The sequence below is a fragment of the Amphiprion ocellaris genome, chromosome 12 (genome assembly GCF_022539595.1).
Source record: "Amphiprion ocellaris isolate individual 3 ecotype Okinawa chromosome 12, ASM2253959v1, whole genome shotgun sequence".
NCBI classification, from domain to species: domain Eukaryota; kingdom Metazoa; phylum Chordata; class Actinopteri; family Pomacentridae; genus Amphiprion; species Amphiprion ocellaris.
This window is the reverse complement of record NC_072777.1, coordinates 7,423,759-7,445,253: the sequence shown is the minus strand read 5'-3', so window position 1 is coordinate 7,445,253 and position 21,495 is coordinate 7,423,759. Positions and strand designations below refer to the sequence as shown.

The following is a 21,495-nucleotide window of genomic DNA, read 5'->3' as shown; positions in this document are numbered from 1 at the left end:
TCTTTCTTCTTTCTAAAAGCCAGCAGGGGGCGACTATTCTGAGTTGCAAAAAGAAGTCCGATATTATAGGATGCCACCATATTACAGTGCCCTCAGGTTCTCCAGTCAGATCAACCACTCATCTGTTAAGTCCAGCTGCAAAAGACCAACATGGTGATGGAAAAAAAACAAACTCGAACTCTAAAAAACTGCTATGTACATCTTTTACATACATTTCATAGTGCTTTCTGAAGGATCTGAAACTTTTGAGGTGGGTTTTCAGTACCAGATATTGTTGTTTGGTCTGAAACTTAAGAGTTTTTTCCCAGCATTTTCCACATTTTTAACAACTTGCAACTGAAAACAAGTTAATTTCAATAAAAATTCTTTCTTGAATATTGAGATAAATCATCAGGAACTAAAGGGAACATTGTAACCCCAACTCCACCACCCCACCCACTTCTCTCTCTGCCACCTTCTAACTCGGCATCATTTGTGTGTCAAAGATACAGACAGAAAACCTAACTGCTTCATCTTGCAGTGCTTGTACCTGTGGGACTTCAATTAGAGGTAAAGACCCCAGAATTCACTGAAATTGTGCTTTACAGCGAAATGGGCTGAATGTTTACTGCTGCAGGAGAACAAAAAGTCTCTGGGTAGGTGAGAGGTAGATGAAAATGCGCTGAAATAACCTGAATTCCTGCATTGTCTCGCTGCTGCAGGTGAAGTGTGGACACTCACAAAGAATAAGACGATCAGTTCTCCGTCTCCTCTCAGACACACTCGCATCAAAGCGTGCCCCTCGAATTAACATCCATTATCAGGTCTGGAACAAAGGTGTTTGGAGAGATGGTTGCAGGTCTCCACTCTACAGAGTAAAATCTGTCTTTTTCCATCTGTTTTCTCCTTTTCCTTCTTCCTTCAATCTTTCCTTTCCAGCAGTGGCCACAAAAACACAGAACATACTCTTGGCTGTGTTTTCGTAACCCTTTGATGTATAACATGGGTCAAAAATGACCCAAATCCAATGGAAAATGGGTATCTCCTGATGTGGTCTACGCATCAAAGGGTTAAAAGATAGTTTGCACTTGCATCAGACAGACATCCCTCATCCAGTGTAATTCATCCTCTTGCTTTCATCATTCTCTGCTGATTCATAGGCAAAGACATGCAGATTGACTGAAACCTTTAATCATGTTTTCACTGATGGAAAGTGTTTTAGTAAGACTATCAATTAAAAAAAAATGGGGAAAAAAAGGGTTTCTATGTTCAACTGCCAGCAGAGAACCTTCAGTCCACACGTTCCTGAAGCTTCTCTCTCAGTTCTGGTGTGTTTACCTTTAGTTGCTGAGTGTAAGTGTTCCCCACAGGCCTATCAGTGTGCACACACAGGAAGACAAGGGTTTGTTCGGAAATCACAAAAGTTTGGGTTCGGGCTTATCGCTCAGACACACAAATAAGCCGCAACGAGATAACAAAAGAGGCTGCAGGCATAAAATCTCACTAAACAGAAAAAACAAGGTAACTTTAGTTTGTCTGACTTCCAATGTGGTTGCTTACTAAGTTTTAAAAACACATAAACATCTCAGCAGTTTAGTTATCTTTTTCCCTTCATCGCGCTTCATATGAAATCAACTTATAAATAAAACTATTAATTTTAGAAGTGTCCTCATTTTACTTCTAGATCCTAGAGCTTATTTATGCTAATTCTGTGTTTTCTTGGTGCATTTATGGGTTTCAGATTCTTTCTTGTTTTGTTGTTCCCCTCTGACATAAGTTCCTGTCCAGTTTCACATAGTGTCCTTTTATACCTGACATTAACCCTTTCGACCTACATGTACCATAAACAGGCTGTATCTGTTATTAAAACACAACTGAAAACCAAAGACAGCAGAACGTGGGACATCCAGTGAAGATGTGCTTCATTTTCATTGTGTCAGATTTGATAGAGCTGCAGTTGAGATTCTTTAGAACAAGTTTAACAACATCAGTGTCACTGACTTCCTGTTGTTAGGCTGTTATTTGCTCTCTAATTTTCAGTTCTGGTGAGATGTAAGTTTAAATGTCAGTTTGTGCTGGAGGTTTTCAGACCTCACACTGACCTGCTGATGGAGACACAGAGAATTATTGTATTTTTAGTCTCTGATCATTAGAGCCCAAGGTCGTTCATTTGGGCTTAAAGTTGGAAAGCTTTTACCTACTGATGGTGGGGATGTTTCTCATGTGAAATTTCAAGAAACAGAGCTTGAGGGGTTAACATGTGATCTGTATCTGGATAATGGTATCTGATCTATGGGTCTTTGCAGCTGCCCTGGGTACTAATAACACAAGATACAATCAGCAAATCTAAGCTAGGCTAAAATAAACTATGAAAGGCAACGCAGAGCTATGATAAGGTAAGAAAACATAAACTAACATAAGCTAAGATAAAACAAGATTAGATAAAATTTATTGATCCCTCGCTGGGAAAATTTACACAATGAGCAGCTAAACTGCACTTATTAAGCTATAAACTAACAATGCTAGATTATGTTATTGTAACATTGTTGCATTATGTTGTTGCACTTGTTAGTAAGCGTTCATGACCACACTGTGATCCCAATTTTCAAGCTGATTAGGCAGGGCTTTAACATGGTGTGTCTAATGAGATGGACATGTGTCACTCATTTCAAAATCACTTGTCACTATTGCTGCTTTTTGTAACCAGTGGAAACAGGCAAATGGAGTGACTTTTCAATGTACTGGGAAATCAGTGTAAATACTCTGAGATCTGACCACGAACCAGACCCCCTCCACATGTGGCATGACTGATCCAATCACATTCTGATCCGTGTGTACAGTTGATTCTGTTGTGTTTCTTGATTAAGATGTGATTTCCAATTCAGATCACGTTAGTGCCAAATATTTTGGGCTCCGACTGACGTCATTCTGGCACCATGGAGGTGATTTAAAAAGGATTTTTTCACAAGTCATCAAATTACAAACCAACGATATTATAATAAGATAGAATTTTTTTTGAAAAGTTTAGTAAAATTACCAACAAACCAACTTGAAACATCCAATAAAAGCTCTCAGACCGAACTTTGTTGAAACAATTAACTTGCTTATCAGGTAAAGCTCACAAGTAAATGATCCTGACAGTGTGAATCTCTTCGCTTTCTAACCAGAGACTTCTCACGGGATGCAGTGGAGGAGAGAATACAGCAGTGTATCCACTTCCCCCTCTTGACTGGATAATCAGTCGGGACACGGCTATCAGCTGAATGACATGCCTCTGAGGGGACGTGGCTATCATCTGAATGACACACTGCCTCTCTGTCATCTCCTGGCTGCAGAACACAGACCGGCTGATGAGCTCGACTTTCAAAGGACAACCCTTTCACCATTCTTTACCATTCATGTCGTCACGGTCCTTAGAGCTGACTTTGTGTTTGATAAAACAGCAAAGAAGAAGAAGACGAGGGGGGAAGCTGCAGCCTGCTGGGTGAGGAGGTGAGGGTATGAAAGGAAGAAATCCTGCTCTGTACCGTCACTGTGCTGCAGCTTTCCCTCCTCAGTTTGTTGTATTTTGGGTGTAAAGAACCTAAAAGTTTGTAGTCAGCTCAGGAAATCAGGGTCAGGATCTGTGCTATTCATCCACATGAAGAATATAACTCCTGGCTAGAACTAGAACAGTTAGATTGTAACCAGATCAAAATCTCTGACCTTCCCTTTATCTCTTCTGCTCTTAAACATCACTCCTGCTTCAAGAACCCTATGATCGCTTCCACCTTGTCTGCTTGGTGGAAAGCACTGGAAATCACAGGCTCTCAATTAAAACCCAGTATACTCTCCCCAATCTGGCACAACCCTGATTTTGCAAACAACAAAATAGCTCTTTATTTCAGCACATGGGCAGAGAGAGGAGTCACTCACCTCCATCACCTTCTGGATGATAACACATTTAGGACATATATAAACTTATTCCAAACATTTGAAATAAGAAATGGAAATTTTCTTCAGTACCTACAGGTAAAGAAGACTATTACAAGTAGAATTCCATCGCTTCAGACTACTTTACAGCCAACGGATTTACAGCCACCTGAATTTGTCGACTACATTGTGAAACTCTCTCCAAGAAATAAGAAGAATCTCTCAAAAATTTATAGTTTACTCTCAAAGACACACTCTATACACCTACCAACTCAAAAATGGGAAAAAGACGTATCCAAATCTTTTGACTCTGATTTTTGGACCCAAATCTGTGAAAACACATTTAAAATGACTAAAAACACCAACTTACAATTGATCCAATTTAAGGTGCTTCACAGAACACATATAACACAATATAAACTGTATAAAATGGGCTTCTCACGCTCAGACACATGTACGCAATGCACCCAAAACATGACGGACACTTACTTTCACGCTCTGTGGCTTTGTACACCCGTCTATCAATTCTGGGTAACAATCACACAGAAACTCTCCAATATTTTGGACTGCGGGATTCCACATTCCCCGACCGTTTGCCTAATTGGTGATCTAACGCAAACAGCCCTTCCAGACATTCATATCCAACCCACACTTGCAGCTATCGCCATTGCCAAAAAAACTATTTTAGTTAACTGGAAAGATAAGAAAGCCCTCAACATCATCCATTGGCTGAACCTCCTCACAGAACACATTTCACTTGAGAGAATATCTGCTATCAGAAAAAACCAATTGGATTCCTTCAAAGAAAAATGGTCTCCATTTATTAAATCAATAAATATTAACCTATAGCCTCCGCTTGTATGTGGGCGTATGCCATTTCCCTCATAAAATTGTAATTATTATTCTGTCTGTGTGTATGGTCTGACTTCTGTCTGCTTTATTTCAGTTTATTAACCCTCTACCTTTTTAAGTAGGATGGCACCATGGACTTCAAGGCTGTGTGCATGCACTAGTGGTGTCCCTTCCCTATTGCTCTTGGGGTCGCTCTCTGGCTCTGCGGGGCCGGCGTGGCTCGGGCCCCTCTGCCTGGGGGTGGGTGTCCCCGGTGTCTCTCCCTTTGAGCCCTGGGTCTGCTGGGTCTGTGCGCTCTCCCGGGGCCTTGGGGGTAGCGGCGGCTGGTCTCTTCTGGGGCGCCCTGGCTGGCCCTGGGGTTTGGGGTGGGTCGGCCCTCCGGTCGCTCCCCTGTCCTTTCCTGCTCTGCTTCCCTCCTCCTCCCTCCTCTCCTGCCTGGCCGCTCGTCCTCGTCCCTCTCCCTCCCCTGGGGGGGCTGGGGGCCCTCCGCTGCCTGGGGGTCTGGCATGGGGGCCGGGTGGTCTCTCTGGGGGGGTGGCTCTGGCTCATCCGGGCACAGGCCCTGGTACTTGCCTGTGTGCCGCCACTGGAGATAAGTTTCTGCTGGCTGGGGGCTTCTGTCCGGGCCCGGTGCTGTCTTTGGGTGTGGTGGGGTGGGTGGGGTCTCGGTGGTGCTGCGGGGTGGGTGCCCTGCATCCTGGACGTGCCGGCTCCGGGGCGGGCGTGGGGGCTCATGGCCCTTGCTTCCTAGTGGTGCGGCCTGGTCCTCCCTCCGGGGCGGGGTGCTGCATGCGGCTGGCCCGTGGTGGGGCTACGGCGTCTGCCGGGGCGCTGCTCCGGCGCTGCGACTTCTGGGGGTTTCGGTGCTGGCCGGGCCGGTCGGGTTCGTGTGGGCCCACCTCGGCCTCTTGCCTCTGGGCTCTGGGGGCCCTCTGCATCAGTACCGGTGGTCTTACTACCTGTCTCCCCCGCTGCTCTCTCCTCATGGGCCGGATCCACACCAGACTGCCTCTTACTGTGCACTTCACATACTTCACACATCACTGTATATAGTTACTCTTAGGCACATATAGGGACACAACAGTTAGGGCCCCGAGAGCAGGTGGGGGCAGGAACGATGGGCTCTGTGGTGGGGCGGATGGCAGGGCTCTACGGCCTTGTCTCTTCCCCATCACCCTCTTGCTTGCCTCCCCTGCTCTCTAATTTCTTTTTAATGCACCACACACACTCACACCTTGGGGGTAGGTCTGGGACGGCTCAGGGAACTTGGGTCAGGGTAGGCTGCAGAGTAGCCATCCTCTGTGGTCCTCTGGCCTGCCCCCTGGACGCCTCGCCCAGCCTCCCCACTTTTAATGCACCACATGACACTCAGGGTTACACTATCACGGTGCAGGGATAATGTCTCCAGTCTGGGATCGGGAGACATATTAATAGGGAGTAATGGGGGGATTTCACTAATATGGCCTCGCTGGTGGGACCCGGCCCCCTTATGGCTATGGGGTGGCGGGGGTGGACCATCATCCGTGTTGCTGTGGCTGGGGGGTCCCCGGGACCTGGGGGCTGTGGTCGGGGGGGGTTCTCCTGCGTGCCCGACGGGTCCGGGCAGGTGCGATGGCTCTTGGTGGGCTGCGGGGGCTGGATTGGCCGTCTTGGTGGGCGCTGTGGCTGTGCTGCGGGCTAGTGGCGTGTGGTGGCTCTGTCCCGGTGGGTTGTCAGGGCGCATTGCGGGGGGTGGGGGCCCTGGGTGTACTGCGCTCGCCTGGGGCCTGGTGCGGGGGGGTATGCGGGGTGCCTCCCTGTCGGCATCGCCGGGCCCCACCACACTGTCCATTTTTACTCTCTGGACTCGCATCGGGTCCCGGCTCCGATTTCCTCTGGCCGGCTCCCGGTGGTGGCCTGCCTTGTGATGGGCTGGTTGCCGCCCCTTCGGTGGGCCGCTCGGCCCCTGTGTCTGGCTTCCTGGCTGTGTGGGGCCGTTGGCCCCCTCGGGGGAGGGAGAGGGGATGGGGGTGGGCGGGTCGGGTGGTGGGGTGGGGGGTTCGGTGGGGGCTGGGGTGGGCGGGGTTGGGGTTTGGGTGGTGGGTGGGTCCTCGTGCCCCGGGCCGCCTGGGTCGGTCTGGGCGCGCTGGGGGTGTCGGTAGCTGCTCCCTCTTGTTCTCTGGGTCCTCGTCGTTCACGGTGGCCCCGGTGGCTCTCTGGGGGTGCCGCCCTGTGGCTCCTACTGCCTGGGGGGAGGGGTGCCCTGTTGGCTTGGCCCTGCCTTGCCGTGATTGCTGTTCTGGGCTTCGGGGTTCTTCACACTTGCATGTTTGATCAGGTCTTGCCAGCTACTGCCGAGTCCCATTTCAGCAAATGATGGGTCCCGCCAGAATGTGCTGAGAATCTCTCCAGTCTCTACCCTAAACTCATTCTCTCTCGCACTAGCATCCTCTTCTGGCCTATTCTATTCTATTCTATACTATCAAGACACACACAATTATGGTGCTCAGTACCGTTTGTTCATTTATTATTGAATCTCTTTTTCTTTTGTGTTGGTTTGGTTTTCTTTTCTTTTTTCAAATTTTTATTTATTTTTTTTTTCTATTGATGGACAGTTAGTAGTTGGGCATAACACACCACCTTACAATCTTTAATTGCAATAGCAACGCCTGTTATTTTCTATCCCTGTTCATCCTGTTCGTCCTGTTCGTCCTGTCCAGTCTTTGTTTCCCCCACACATCACTGAGGTGTAGCACTGCCCTCCCTGGCTTATAATAGGGAATTCTAATAAAGAAGGTCTACTTAGCTTTCAGGGAGGGCCGGTGATGGTCACACACATGCACTAAATATTAAAATATTTGGTTGCAAGACTAAAATATGCATCAATCTCATATAATGTTGACTCCCCTTTTGTGGAGTTAAACAATGAGAACAAATGCAGACAAAAAAAAAAAAAAAAAAAAAAAAAAAAAAAAAAAAAAAAAAAAAGGATCTGTGCTATTATTATTTATAATCTGTTACAGTGACAGACAGGTGACTTTAAGTTGATTATAGTTTTGTTTTGTTTTTTTTTACCTGCCCTTTCCTTGCTGGTGTTGCACAGCTGTTTTGTATGTACCAATAATATATTTATTGGTATATTCATTTTAAATTGGTTTAAATATTGACTAAAATTAATCAATTAGCAGTTAATCATTAAGATTATTTATGTCAACACTGTAGCCCTGATGCGGAGCTACGTTGTAAACCAAGTGCATATTAACTACAAAGTACATAACAGAAAAACCTCTAAGCCAATGCATGCAGCTCATGAGGGACACAGTGGAACCCTTAAATTTGGTTTGCACCCCTTCTGAAACTAATTTCATGACAATCCATGCTCAAATAGTTCACTCTGGACAACAGGCCATCTATCACTACTAACAAGAAAAGAACAAAAACAAACAAGAAAAGGTATGTGTGTTTATCAGTCATGCATGATCTGATTCAACATGCAAGCTGTGCCTTGCAACACGAGTTCATCTTCTCTCATATAAGTTTTGACAGTTAATTGAAACAAACTCCACAGCTGGAAGATAGGGATCAGCATGGGGGGGACTGTAGAATTAGCAAATGTATCTGCAATTTTTAAGTGACCATCATTTGTAAAATAGGTTGCTCTGCTATTCTCTGTGTTAACAGCTTTTGGAAATTGCTTCCGTTAAACAGGTCCCAGAGTCACACAGTGGCAAGCAGCAAACGTCTAAAATATGTCAAACTACAGCACGAGTGTCATGTTGGAGGCAACTGCAGTCCTCCTCCTGTGCTGCTGCTGAGCCACAGCAGAACTTCCCAGCCTGTAAGGGGCTTTAAAAACTCATTTATGGTCTGAAGCTCTCAATTCCAAACTCGGTTTCTGCTGGCTAGATTGTGGTCACACTGAGTATTTACCAAACGCAAGTTGAGAGATCTAAGCCTCCTCCCTCCTGACAATCGGGCTTCCCTCCTGCTCCATCAAATCTTTGAATCAGTGAGTTAACAAGCTGAACATCCATTCAGGGCAATGAGTAAGCAAAGTGGTCGCGCAGTGACTCAGCCATTGAGAAGAGGAATGCCCTTCTTTAATTAACTTTAACAACCACTCGCACTGGAACGGCTGCCAAGACTGCAGCAAAGCACAAGAAGGGAGAGTGAGAGGGAGAGTGAAAGACGAGATGTGTAATGAAGGGAGGCACAAAGAAGAAAAAAGCCTTAAGACTAAAGGGAATATAAAGGTACAAAAAGTTCAAAGCCTGAGGAATGTTTAAGGTCTTCTTAAAAGTCTTTTTATTTTGAATAATGAGAAAAAGATGAATGAAGAAACAGTAATTAAAACACTAATAAGCTTGTGGCCGACATGTTCTCTCAGGGAAAGTCACATAGCGTTTAAGCAGTGCAATACACGTTATCACTGTTGAATTGTCACGGTAACCGCATTTGAGTGATGCTTTTGTTTTGAAAATCCTGACTCACACTAGCACCACATAGGACGAGTATGCTGCCAGTTACTGTTTTAATTAATCAATTAGTTGCTTGGTTACAAAGCAGGAAAATTCAGTCCAGAACCCACAGATATTCAGGTTAAAATTTAAGAAAAACACCGCAAGTCTTCACATTTAAGAAGCAAAAACTGAATTTCTGAGTGAAAAAGTCATCAAAATCTCAATGGAAAATTTGATTTCAGTTCTATTAAATTGTACCAACACAACTTGAAGCTCACTGCCCTTTTAAAAAGAAGCAAACCAGTTTTAACTCACAGATTTTACATGCAAACACACCTAAACATTGTGTTTGTTGCTGCATGGATACTAACTGCCACTAAATAGCCAAAAAGTCAGCAATTAATTTTTTTGTTAAAAGACTAAATGTCTTTTCAAAACCAAGATATCCAGACAGTTACCTTGGAGGAACATTTTTCACTATTTTTGATCACATATTAGGCTAGTCATGAAAATAAACCACAGATAAATGTCAGTTGCAGCCCTAAATTTTCTTTTTCAGTTGATTAATGGTGTTATTTTTATAAAGGCAATAAAAAAAATTTATCAGAAGTATTTACACCTGTCAATTTGCAGTTTTTAGTTTGAAGCGTTTTTTGGCTTCATTTGATCATTTCAGCTGAGGGGTGACAAAAATAACTTGGGGAGAAAGAGGAGCGGTCCAGACCTGCACCAATCACATCTCAAACATCTTAGCATGTTAAGTCGTGCACCACAAAAGGTGCAGCACTTGAGATGCGGTGGCAGCAGTCTAAGCAGTGCACTCCAGGGGTTTCCTCCCAGCTGGACTTGCCCTGAAAACCTCCACAGGAAGATTACCAGAAGGGATCTGAATCAGAGCTGACTCTTTACAAAGGAGCAGCGACTCTGCGCAGAGCTTCCTTCAGATGTCCCAGGTCCTCACTCTATCTCTAAGGCTGAGCCCATCCACTCTATGGAATAAATCCATTTCAACTGCTTTTATCCACATTCTCTCGTCACTACCCAGAGCTCATGACCATAGGTTAGGGTTGGAACAACTGATAAATCAAGAATTTCATCTTCCAGCTCAGCTCCCTCTTCTCCACGATGGTCCATCCTGATCCGACCCCGGATAAGTGGAAGAAATGGACCACAAAAGGACGAGATAATACAAGCTGCCTGAAATTTGAATCTTGTTGATAGTTTAAATACGTCAGTATCTGGTTAAACTGTCTCAGGTTGCAGGTTACATGCGCACGTGAAACTCCCGTGTACGTTCATAGACTGTAAGTGTCTATTTACAAGAAAAAGTGCTCTCATTTTACTGTTCACTGGGTCTGACGTGTTGATGTCTGAGTGTGGCTGATGGGAGATGTTAACGGTGATGTTGCTACGCTGCCATTAAGCTGTCTGAGCTTGTCTTATTGTAGAAAAAACAATTAAAGCTCAAATTAAACGCTGCACTTCAACCGTGTATCAGTACATTACGTCCCACACCTGATGAGCACACTGATGAGCCAAAACACTGCAACCACGCCTTCCTAATGTGTGGCTGGCCCTGCATTTGTCCCAAAAAGAGCTCCTAACCTCCTGACACCTGGACTCTGAAGATCTTTGAAGCGCCCACCAAGATGTTGGCAGCAGGCAGAGCTTTTAAGTTTAGTTAAGTTAAATGTCGGAGCAGGTGAGAACCAGACTTCACTGAGCACATCCCCAAACACCCTGTCAGTGGTTCCTGATTCGCTTCTCCTTAGATCACTGACAGAAATACTTATCACTGCCCTCCAGGAGCACAACACATGCTCCAGACCAGACACCTGCCCATGTCTCCAACACACCAACTACGAGAACCAAAAGATTAACTGAGGGTTTTCTTACCCTCCCACGTATAGCGGACCTCAATAAGCACAGCTGCTACAAGATAATGCAACACTCTTTGCTTCGGCGTTACAATTTGCTGCACTGTTGTCCAAAAACTAATGAAAACACATTATCCTGCTGTCCCAAAAACACACTACAGCACTGGATTAATCCCTTACTGAAAATAATCTACAACAATTGCACTTACATCTTCAACCACAAAAAAGATAAAACTCAGAGAGTAGAGGTCAGAAGGTATCTGGAGATGGTCGAACATCATGCTAGTTTTGCCTTTTAATAACAATAACACCTTGAAGGGACATGAAAATGAATCATGCTTTCTTGTACTGATACCGCTGTAAGTGTGGCAATTACAAGAAGCATTTTTTTATGAAATGACCAACCAACAGACCTGTGAATGGTTGTCACCCTGCATTCCTGTATGATCTATCGCCTCACCCTATCGCTTTCTAACACACACACACTTAATACCCACCCACAAAGCACAAAGGTCTTCATGCCTGGTTTGTGTGCAAGTGTGTGCAGTTTAGCTTGCGATGCTGTAAAGAGGGTGATCCATCAGACACGCCCGGATAAGACCACACCAGTGAGGGAGGGAGCCGGAGAGAGAGAGTGAAAGAAAACAGCAAGTGATTAAAACAAAAAGTGATTAAAAAGAGAAGCAATAAGAGCAAGTTAGCACTTTTATCTGAGGAAGAAATGAAAACCCAGAAGTAGAAATAATCTAATGAGTTGAACAAGAACAAATCCGAAAAAGGTGAGAGAGAAAGATGGAAAAGTGAAAAAAAAGAAAAAAGAAAAAAGAGGCATGCAGTAATAAGAGGAGCTGGATATCTCACATTGGACAGATAATGGAGCGTTGTCGGTTTCCAGTAGATTAGTCCAATGTCAAGATTACTGGGTAGCCATATTTATGGAAATGATATGCGAGTTAATTTTAAGGTCTTACAACAAAAATCTAATGCAGCAAACATTTCCACCAAATCACTGCCTGCGTTGTAGAGCTGGACTCCAAATCACAAACCATCTTCTATTGCACTGACTCTTACAGATAATTCTGGTTTATTTCAGTCAGTTGAGTTTCCCATTTTTGTGTCTATTGTGTCTCTATGGGTCACGCTAACATTTCACTCTTCAAGTTGGTTGTAGAAGTTCAGGGAAATGAGGAATCACACAAAAAAGTGTAGTATAATGGGGAACAAGTGTGAGCACCATTCAGTTTTCAAAAAAATGCTAAAAAAAATACTATTGTCATGTTACTAACTGCTTTAGAGATTTCTGATGTTCTAGAAACTCTGCAGCTAAATATAATGGTGGAACACTCTGTGAAGCATTATGAAGATGGTTGCAGGTCATTTCAGTGTGACAGTCTGCCGTATTTATTGGACAGGCGAGGAGGTAAAATCAGTCAGTCAGTTGCATCCGTTGGAATCGGTGACATGAATAAAGTTCTTCATCCAGCTCCCTCTGTCCAGCACTGCAGTCAAAAGTTCTTTGCCTTCCAGACCAGTGTCTTCTTTTAAAACCTTCCTGAATGTTGTGCTCGGCCTGCCAGCCCTTCTGATAGTAGGCACGCTTCCATAACAGTACTCGACCAGCTGCTTCGTTGTGTCACACCACATGTCCAGCAAGGGCTAGTCTACGTTGCCTAATGATGATTATGGTGTGATGTCGTGGATGTGAGCCATATAGCGACTTGTTGGTGAGCTGAGATTTCCAGATGTTTTGTACCATCCGTAACATTCTGGTACAAGTCCCATCAATTCTTTTTGAGAGTATCAGATACATAAAGCAAGATGGATTCCACTGATGTCTTGCAAACTCTCATTTTGGATGTCCTTTTTGTGGTGTGGAGATGACAACTCCTATCCACCGGGTCTTCGGGTGGTGGATAGAGGAACGGCCTTCAGATATGAGGGTTAGCTGCGAATAGCAGTCCCAGACCAAATCGTGGGCTGCCCTTTGGCAAGGTATAACACCCAACTGCCACCCATGCAGGTCTACGCGAAGATCCATTCAGGAAGCAGGAACGGTGATATCATTGGTGAGTAAACACCAATAGACAGTTGTTTCAGTCACTGATGTCTGTTTGTGAAGCAGACAAACTGTCAAAAGTCAACGGTTCGGAAACTCTGCCCCTTTGAGTGGGGAACTGCTCCTGTGATGGCCTTGACAAGTCTTCACAGTATTTCTGCTACTAGAAGTACATATAGGTACATTAAATGAAGGAATATGGCTTAAAATATGGACGCAGAGGCATAAAGACAACGTATTTCAGGGAAACTGGTGGTGTTCCAGCGCTCACCGGTCTGCTGCTGACTGTGGAGGAAAAGTGTTGCTTCAAAGAGTGAGCCCTATCAATGCCAGACTGTACAAATCTCCATGTGCCCTCAGATGACAGAAATCCTATCTGTGAAACTACCATTAGTCAATCTGCAGCTTTGACAAAACATCCTCCCCGACATCAGCTGGAAGAAAAGAGCAGGTGTACCGAACGCTCAGCTCTCCATACAATCAATAAATCTGTCACGACAAGGAAAACGTTATTTTTATGTGCTGGATATTTGGTTTGTACGACATCTGCAGCACCAACACTCACTAAACAAAGCTTTCCACAGCACCATACATGGAAACAAGCTGGTGGATGAATATGCAGGTGATTCGGTTATCCCCAGATGGAGATCCCTAATGGAGTAAACAAAATGTCCATTCCAGGCAGCTAATTTCTGTTTACTTTTTTAGAATCTGTAAGTCTGTGTCTGTAACCACTCACAGAGAAATGGACGTTTTGGTCTATCCTCCATGGAGAACAAAGAGCTGACTCAGCCAATCACAGTGATGAGGAAGGAACAGTAGATCACGGCTGTCAGGGTCACACATGAGCTGGACTGTAGCTGCGCTCGGACATTTAAGAAACACGTGTGGTTTGCTCCATGAAGCCTCACAAATATCAAGGAGTACGAAGTGCAGTTGTGCTCATGTACAAACACATACAATTTAATTTGCGTACAATAATATTTTCTGAAAAGGAGTACAACAATACAGGACAACAGATCAATCAAAATCCCAAATTTGAATTTTTACCAACAACAGAGCACGATATTGGTGCAAAATTATGTAAGTGCTGTCTGGCAAAGCATCACGGTAATTCAGTTATACTTTTAAATCCTAAAAATGGATTTTTGTTCCTACTTTCTGATGTGATTCAAAAGAAGAGATTCCCTGAGGAGAGCGACTCGAGATAGAAACACTGAAAACAAGGGGGGAGGTCCTATCTGTGACGTCATTCTGTGTGTCCTCCACACTGTCACAGCTGAGTGTGTGTGTGTGTGTGTGTGTGTTGTTTTACAGCTTGCTTCCCCATATGACGTGTCTGATAACAACACAGCTAACAATACAGCTCATTACTGTTGTTGCCTCCTCCCACACACACACACACACACATATTTTCTAACACTGACAATAAAGCTCATTACTGAATCGCTTACACACACACATACACGCACACACACACACACACACACACACAGCTCACTGTCAGTCAGACTGCACTCTGATTCTAGGTTCAGGACCGTTCGCCCTCTTAGATTGGTTGCCGTGGGAAACTTGGCTGTTTAACATGATGTTTTCGAGCCCCGGCTCGTGAGGCGTTATCACGTACGCATTTCCACCTCGTCACTGTTTGTGTTCTGTTCAGTGTGATTTTCCAGCGAGTTATTTCTGGCCCCGAGTAAAAACTGTGACGATGTCGCATGTTGAGAAAATGAAGTCGTGTGTTGTGGAGGCAGAGAGGTGAATGCAAAGACAGTTTTGTTAATACAAATTTTTGTTGTCAACAAACATCACGCAAGTCTGTTTCCGCCACCTTTAGTCTGAACCTTCTACTGATGATGTAAATTATTAAATATGCCTAACAAATATTAAATTCTAAATTAAATTTTTAGATTACGTACACTACCAGCCAAAAGTTTGGACACACCTTTTCATTCAATGCTTTTTATTTGTATTATTTTGTACATTGTAGATTAATACTGAAGATTAACACTTTTTTTTAAACCATAGAATTTCTTTTATAGTTTAGATGTCTTCATTATTAATCTAGAATGTACAAAGTAATTAAATAAAAACCATTAAATGAGAAGGTGTGTCCAAATTTTTGACTGCTAATGTATATCACACCATTCACGACATAATCTCATTATCTCAGGGTGCTTCACCTAGTAGGGTCAAGATCTTACAGTGTTATAGAGAGAAACCCAATGAAAGTCATTGAGCAACTAGAGAACAAAGCCTTGAAAGAATGCTGTATTGTCATTTTTCATCACTACCTGCCCAAGCCTGCCATGGGTAATTTGCTGCCTTCCTTGGATGTGGTAGCCATTACTCAGGCTCCTATCTGAAATCACATCATAAGGGATGCTCTGCATGGGTTTTGGGTGTGTTAGTTGCCTGCAGCAATTGTGCAGCACATGTTTGCATGTATTAGCTCTAGAATTCTCACAGTCCAAGTATGAGTAAAAAGTACCACAACTGCTTTAATGAGGCATTCAGGGTACCGCCTGGGTGTACTTAGACTTACATGAAGTAACCTTTGAGATAATCATATGCTAGTGGCAAGATCAACCAATGACCTTTCTGGGTGTCGCCCACCCAGCCCAGTGCTGGGGATTGTGGGACTTTTGCCAGCTGATGGAACCAGACGAGGGTTAAACGTTGCAAATGTGAGTAGGGTCAAAGTCCTTGTAGTGAAGCCTCTCCTCTTGGCAGTCATCTTGATAATGCTGGTTTGGCTGTTAAAAGGCAGACAACTAGCGTTTTGGAAGGAGGGGCATCAGCCACACGAGTGCCATTTTTGCCGTTACAGAATTCTCACATAGGATTCTACTCAGGATTCTTTTGGTGTTGAGTCTCTCCTGTATGACGTCTCTGGTTTGAGGAGCATTGTGCTTGCCCAAAGACCTGCTGTGGTAGTGGAATGCCGACACTTTACGGTGGGCTCCGTGATAATACAGCTGATGGGGAACCCGTCAGACACCTCTAGCACGAAGCTACATAAAAGAAGATACAAAAGTAATCATGGAGGCCGCTGAAGTCTGCGTTTACTTGTTCATTTATTATATGCACAGGGACGTAAAAATCTGATTCGGGCCACTTATGCAGTCCAGTCTAAATGTAGCCTTGGAATTAGCTGTCCTCTGACCCAACTACCTGAGAGCAGAAAATTCCATTTGTGGCTGAAGCAGATTGCATTAATCTAAATGTTGCACAGTGATTAATATTACAATACTGAAGGAGCCAAAGTAGTATGTGGAGTTAAAAAAAAATAGTTGTATTAGATGTGCAAACCCATTTTTCTTCCAAAGTATTCCTGAAATACCATTAATCCAGAGAGAAGATAGTCCTCATCACAGAAGACTTCTTTTGTAGAAGTGAAACATGAAATACAGTAATGCACAAAGCTTGCATTAGAGTATCTTTTCTGTCATTCAGACTCACTCTCCCCTGTCAGGCTGTTAGCATTTTTCTTTTTGCGCTCATCTCCTGGGACTGCTGCAATTCTTGGCTGTTTGACAGACCGTCTCCTGCTTCATTTACACAATAAAACACTTGGTAACTACAAACAGTCCATAATTCAGCTGTTTCTGTAGAAGACTGTGTTAGACTGGTGTATTCTGCAGGCAAAAAATACCCTATATTGTAAACATGCAATCGTCTAGTCCTCAAATACAAGAAGACTCCAACAGGATAATTTGCAGAAAGCAAAAAAATAGTGATAGTGATTTCCTACAGCAAATGGTGATTGTGGCTATTAGCAAACATTGTTGAAACGTAGAAATTTCTTGAGAACTGTTTTTTTGTGATAGTGAGTATTTGCTACTGAGTATTTATGGCAGCAGGATGTGTGTGTGTGGAAAGTTGAATCAAAATAAACTATTGAGTTTGTGTTCATGGTAATACACCGACATGCTACTCAGTACAGCAGTGTGGCTCATTAATGTGTTTTTATAGGTTTCAAACAATAATGGAGCTACGTGGCACAGAGGAATACAATATATCGGCTGGTGATACACACACAGTACTTGGTAAGAAGACCAAATTGTTCATTTTGGTCTTTTTATGGGATTAACTGACAATAATAAAAATCAAAACTATGACCCATTCACGACTAGAAGAGCAGCTTTACAACTGCAAGCAGTTTATTGGTTGGTATTTTTCTAAAGCACAAATTGCAGCAATTTGAACTGTAATTTCCAAAGCAATCTTCATCTGAGGTAAGAAGCATTCAAGACTGTGCAGCACAGAAGCCCTGCACTATTATATAGAGATCATGCCAGCAATTTTGTAAGTTTTAACTCATCTATATCAACGTATTTGGCTTGTGATCATTTCAAGCAAAGCACCTGCTTGTTCCTCACTAATTCCACATGTCTGCGAGCAGTTTATTGAAAGGTTGATCTTCCCTCCTCAGACAGTGTGAATGGTTAAATTCTGTCACATTAACCATCTTGCGTACCTCTAGGTTAACTTGACGCCACTTGCAGCTTTGTGTCAACAGAAGTATAGGCTCTATCACAGGACTTTAAAGTCCTATCTTCTAGCCAGTCACTAGTTTTGGTAGCTTTTAGTAGGACATGAAAATCAATTTGCAGAGACTGAAGCTGCTTAATTAGCCAGAACCAACAGATGGTCATTTCAGGTGGATGCCGATAAATTTGCAGGGAACATTCACAGCTCCCAGAGCCTAATTTCTCTTTATTTGGTGATCAGAAATCTTTCCATTGGCACCACCATCAAGTCAAAATGTCTGTTTGACAATCACCATCATCTTAGAAAAGTATCCCAAAAGCAAATTGCTGTATTTCGAATGAATATTTAGCCCCAGGCCTAAATAAGACAAATATGAAGCTTAGAAATAATGTAGAAGAGATAATATGAATGATACCTCTTCCATTTGAAAAAGATTTGATTTGCCTCACAACTTTGACGCTGGAATTTGTCCTTGTGGGTTAACTCTCAAAGCATTACTGAAATAAACCAAATCCGGCCGACTACACTCGAGGTAGGGAATCAGTCTCAGAATTAATGATCTGTTTTTGGAACTGCAGTTAATGGGCTAAAACATGCGTGTTCTTTTAAGGTGTACGATCAGAATAAAATATACAACAGCAACAAACAAAGCTTAACTTTCCTTGAAGACTTTCAGGATGACGCAGTGAAGCAGGAGAGATAACCTCAGTTCGCGCTTCCTTTCTTCTGTCTGCGGCTGATTTCAACACTAATTTCACCATCAACACAGAGCCCAGTATAGTTTTTGTCAGTATTTCCCACGCATGCATCCCCTTGCTTGCAGCTGAACTCCGCTGGATGTCATTTTCATCCCTCGACTTTACTTTTAACAGAGACAGTGCATGTCTAAATTAGCTGGAAAACTGAATTTGACACGAGTGGCCTTTTCGATTCACTGCTTCTTTACCCCGACACATTTGAGCACACAGCTCGCTGACAGCCTAGTGATGGTGCGTGGTACTGTGTGTACGTTAACTTCAGGCTGCTCACGTGAAGACAGATTGATGGATGGTGCCATTTCAACAGCACACAGATAGAAACCAGGCATAGACATAGTGAGGCAAGAACAGGGAAGAAGAGATGTTCTTAAATCTAATAAACAAATTTTTGAATGAGTGTGATGGAAATGAAAGATCAATAGGGTATAATACAAAAAGGCTATTTCATTATATTCTGTGAGATTTTCACCTCAATGCAGTTAATGTATATTTTTCTAACCCATCAACCACAATTTACTGCCTCCAGGTTTGGGTCACAGTGTGCAGCAGTCTATGCATCTCATTTTTTTTCTCCGATGTACTTAGTGAAGCGTAATCTCCACAGGCTGAAGGTCTCTTGCTGTTTACATCTAGTGAACTTATTAACTATGTCTACAGTGATGGATCAAGGCCCCCAGTTTCACAGTAAGCTTTCTGGTTTCACTACCGAACTGAGTCCATCTGTTCTAAGCCTGAAGATAGTTTCTCTGGCCAAAAAGAAGACTTTGTCGGTCTATTCTGGGGCCTTTCTACATGCACATAGACAAAGATATCTCTTTGGTAATAGTGTTCTATGGGGACCAACTTGTGAGGAAACGTATTTAGTCAAAATCCAGAGTTCAAGACATTAAGTGATGGCTGGACTGTAAATAATAAGGTAAATTAAAGCCTCACCTTTAGTCTTACCACCTCTTTGTCTTTATCTTTGGGCATAACTTCCTCTTGGTTTACGTGGTCTTGACTGCAACACTATCCTGTCCCCTCCTCATCACACCTCATCTTTATGTTGGGCTCACAGCACAGGACTTTTGGGACTATTTATCCCTGTTTCAACTCTCTGGACAATCAGAGAAGATCTGTGGTCTGGGATCTTGTTCTGATGTTCGGTACAGATTTTCTGGTAATGTGAGTTGTTTACAGATCCAATCTGAAACCTCCTAAACTGATCACAGAGTCATGTTGGATGCCCAGATATCAAACATGTTTAACATTTACAATTTAACATCAGGGTCAGTATGATTATTGTGTTACCACCCAAAGAAGTGGACAACATTGCTGAACAACACTTAACACAGCAGCCCTCCAGTCTAGCGTTAAAGCTGATAGTTAAAATGTCACCTCCAGTTCTCACAGAGTGATAAACAACCCATCTTCCCATTCATTTTCTCATTCAGATTTGTTCAGCTTACTAGTTTTGTTTTCTAGGATCAGGGTTAGGGTTACAGTTAGGGTATTGTTAGCCATAGAGCATGTTGTTGCACTACGGTCTCCATTTTGTTTACGTCTGTTTCCCTATGAGATCACAAGAGGTGGCGCACAGCTCCCTGATTTTGGCACTTGATAATATTAATAAGTTTCTCTTCATGACTAGGATTGGATTTTTTTTTTAATTCGATTTTCAAATCTGCTAGAATTTTAAAACTCCTGTATTGTGAGCCTAGCCTTACTGAATACAGCAGGGTCACATTGTTTCAACAAAGTGCTAGCTCTCAGAACCATATTAACTTAATTCTACCAATAGATTAACTGGTTGCATAAAAAAAGAAACCAACAGTGTTATCAGAACATCTGTTTTTGTGTATTACCTGGTTGGGGATGTGCAGGTTGAAGTCTAATCCACAGACAAACTCTGAATGATGCTCCACAGTGTCCAGGAGAGGCTGGTTTCTGCTTAAATCCCAAAACCTAAATACACAAACACAGATATTTGACATAAAGCTGTATCCAAAGGATCAAACACACAGCATGGAAAGGGTTTCTCTTTTATCACATCGATCAACGGTTCTTAAAACTGCTGAATAGAAGAAGTTAATCAGGGGAATCCTAATATCAGGATTTATAGGGCCAACTTTGAGTCAGTACACCTTGGACCAAAACATCGACTTTATATGCTGGAAGTTCATGCATAGTTCAGCCCTGTACCTATTTCTGCTGCAGCCAGTTGCATTGATCACTCCTGCTACTATTACAAACAAAACTCTTATTGAAATGTCCAAGAGTCAAGTTGAACTGATTAATTTTGACATAAGATGCAATATGGTAATTAGTCAGCTGTTTGTCTACTAAAAATGATCTTTATTCAAATAAACTTTTCATTTACTTATGTCCCAATAAACATGTTAATGAGGTGGCTTTTTTGCTGTCAGAGTCAATATGGCTCATCTTGAACTAATACAGAAAGTGCAAAACATAATAAAATGAATACAAAATTGGCTCTAACAGAGAAAGACATTATATTATCTGAAATCAAAATGAAAACCGACGCTGACTTCAAACACAGCAAGACACATATGAGTTCTTCCCTTCTATAATTCTGTGAGCTTCTACTTGATTAGTCTTTTCATGCTGTGGGAAAATATTACAAGCTCATTCCAACTTTGAATGTTTTAGGTCAATTAGAGTTATTCCCACTGATGATTCAAATGTACGACTCTGAGGTGGCAGCCCATGTTCAAATTATTTTAAGGAGACGCAACAAAAACACGCAAAATGAGACAAAATAAAACATCCAGAAAAAAACTAAAACTACAAGCATGTGCACATCAACCACAAAGAGATGCAAAATGGAACACAAAACAGCCATCTCTGTCAAGGTAGGGGGGTTTGCTGAGTATGTTCACGCTACTGAGAAAGAAATGTTCTCATTTTTCTGATGCTTTTTCTGTACTATCATAGTTGCAACAGTGCAGCCTTTTGAGGTTGACATTTTTTTTTAAAAAGGCAGAAAAATGCAAAACGATATAAAACCAAGAAACCAGATACATATATATCATTGTAGATGTGATAGCTGCCTGAATGCATGTGGTGCAAAGAGAGGAGGCTCACACCTACTTATAACTCCCTCTGTAAAACCAACAAAATGTTCACGT

General features: G+C 42.9%; 1 protein-coding gene across 1 annotated transcript in view; it reads right to left on the bottom strand.

Moving 5' to 3' along the window:
• pex7 (peroxisomal biogenesis factor 7) overlaps positions 1–21,495 on the bottom strand; it is a 76,918-nt gene that overhangs the window by 2,969 nt on the left and 52,454 nt on the right. The window contains exon 10 of the mRNA XM_035950635.2: positions 20,212–20,311. Within this exon, the coding sequence (XP_035806528.2) occupies positions 20,212–20,311 (100 nt within the window). The remainder of the gene's footprint in view (positions 1–20,211; positions 20,312–21,495) is intronic.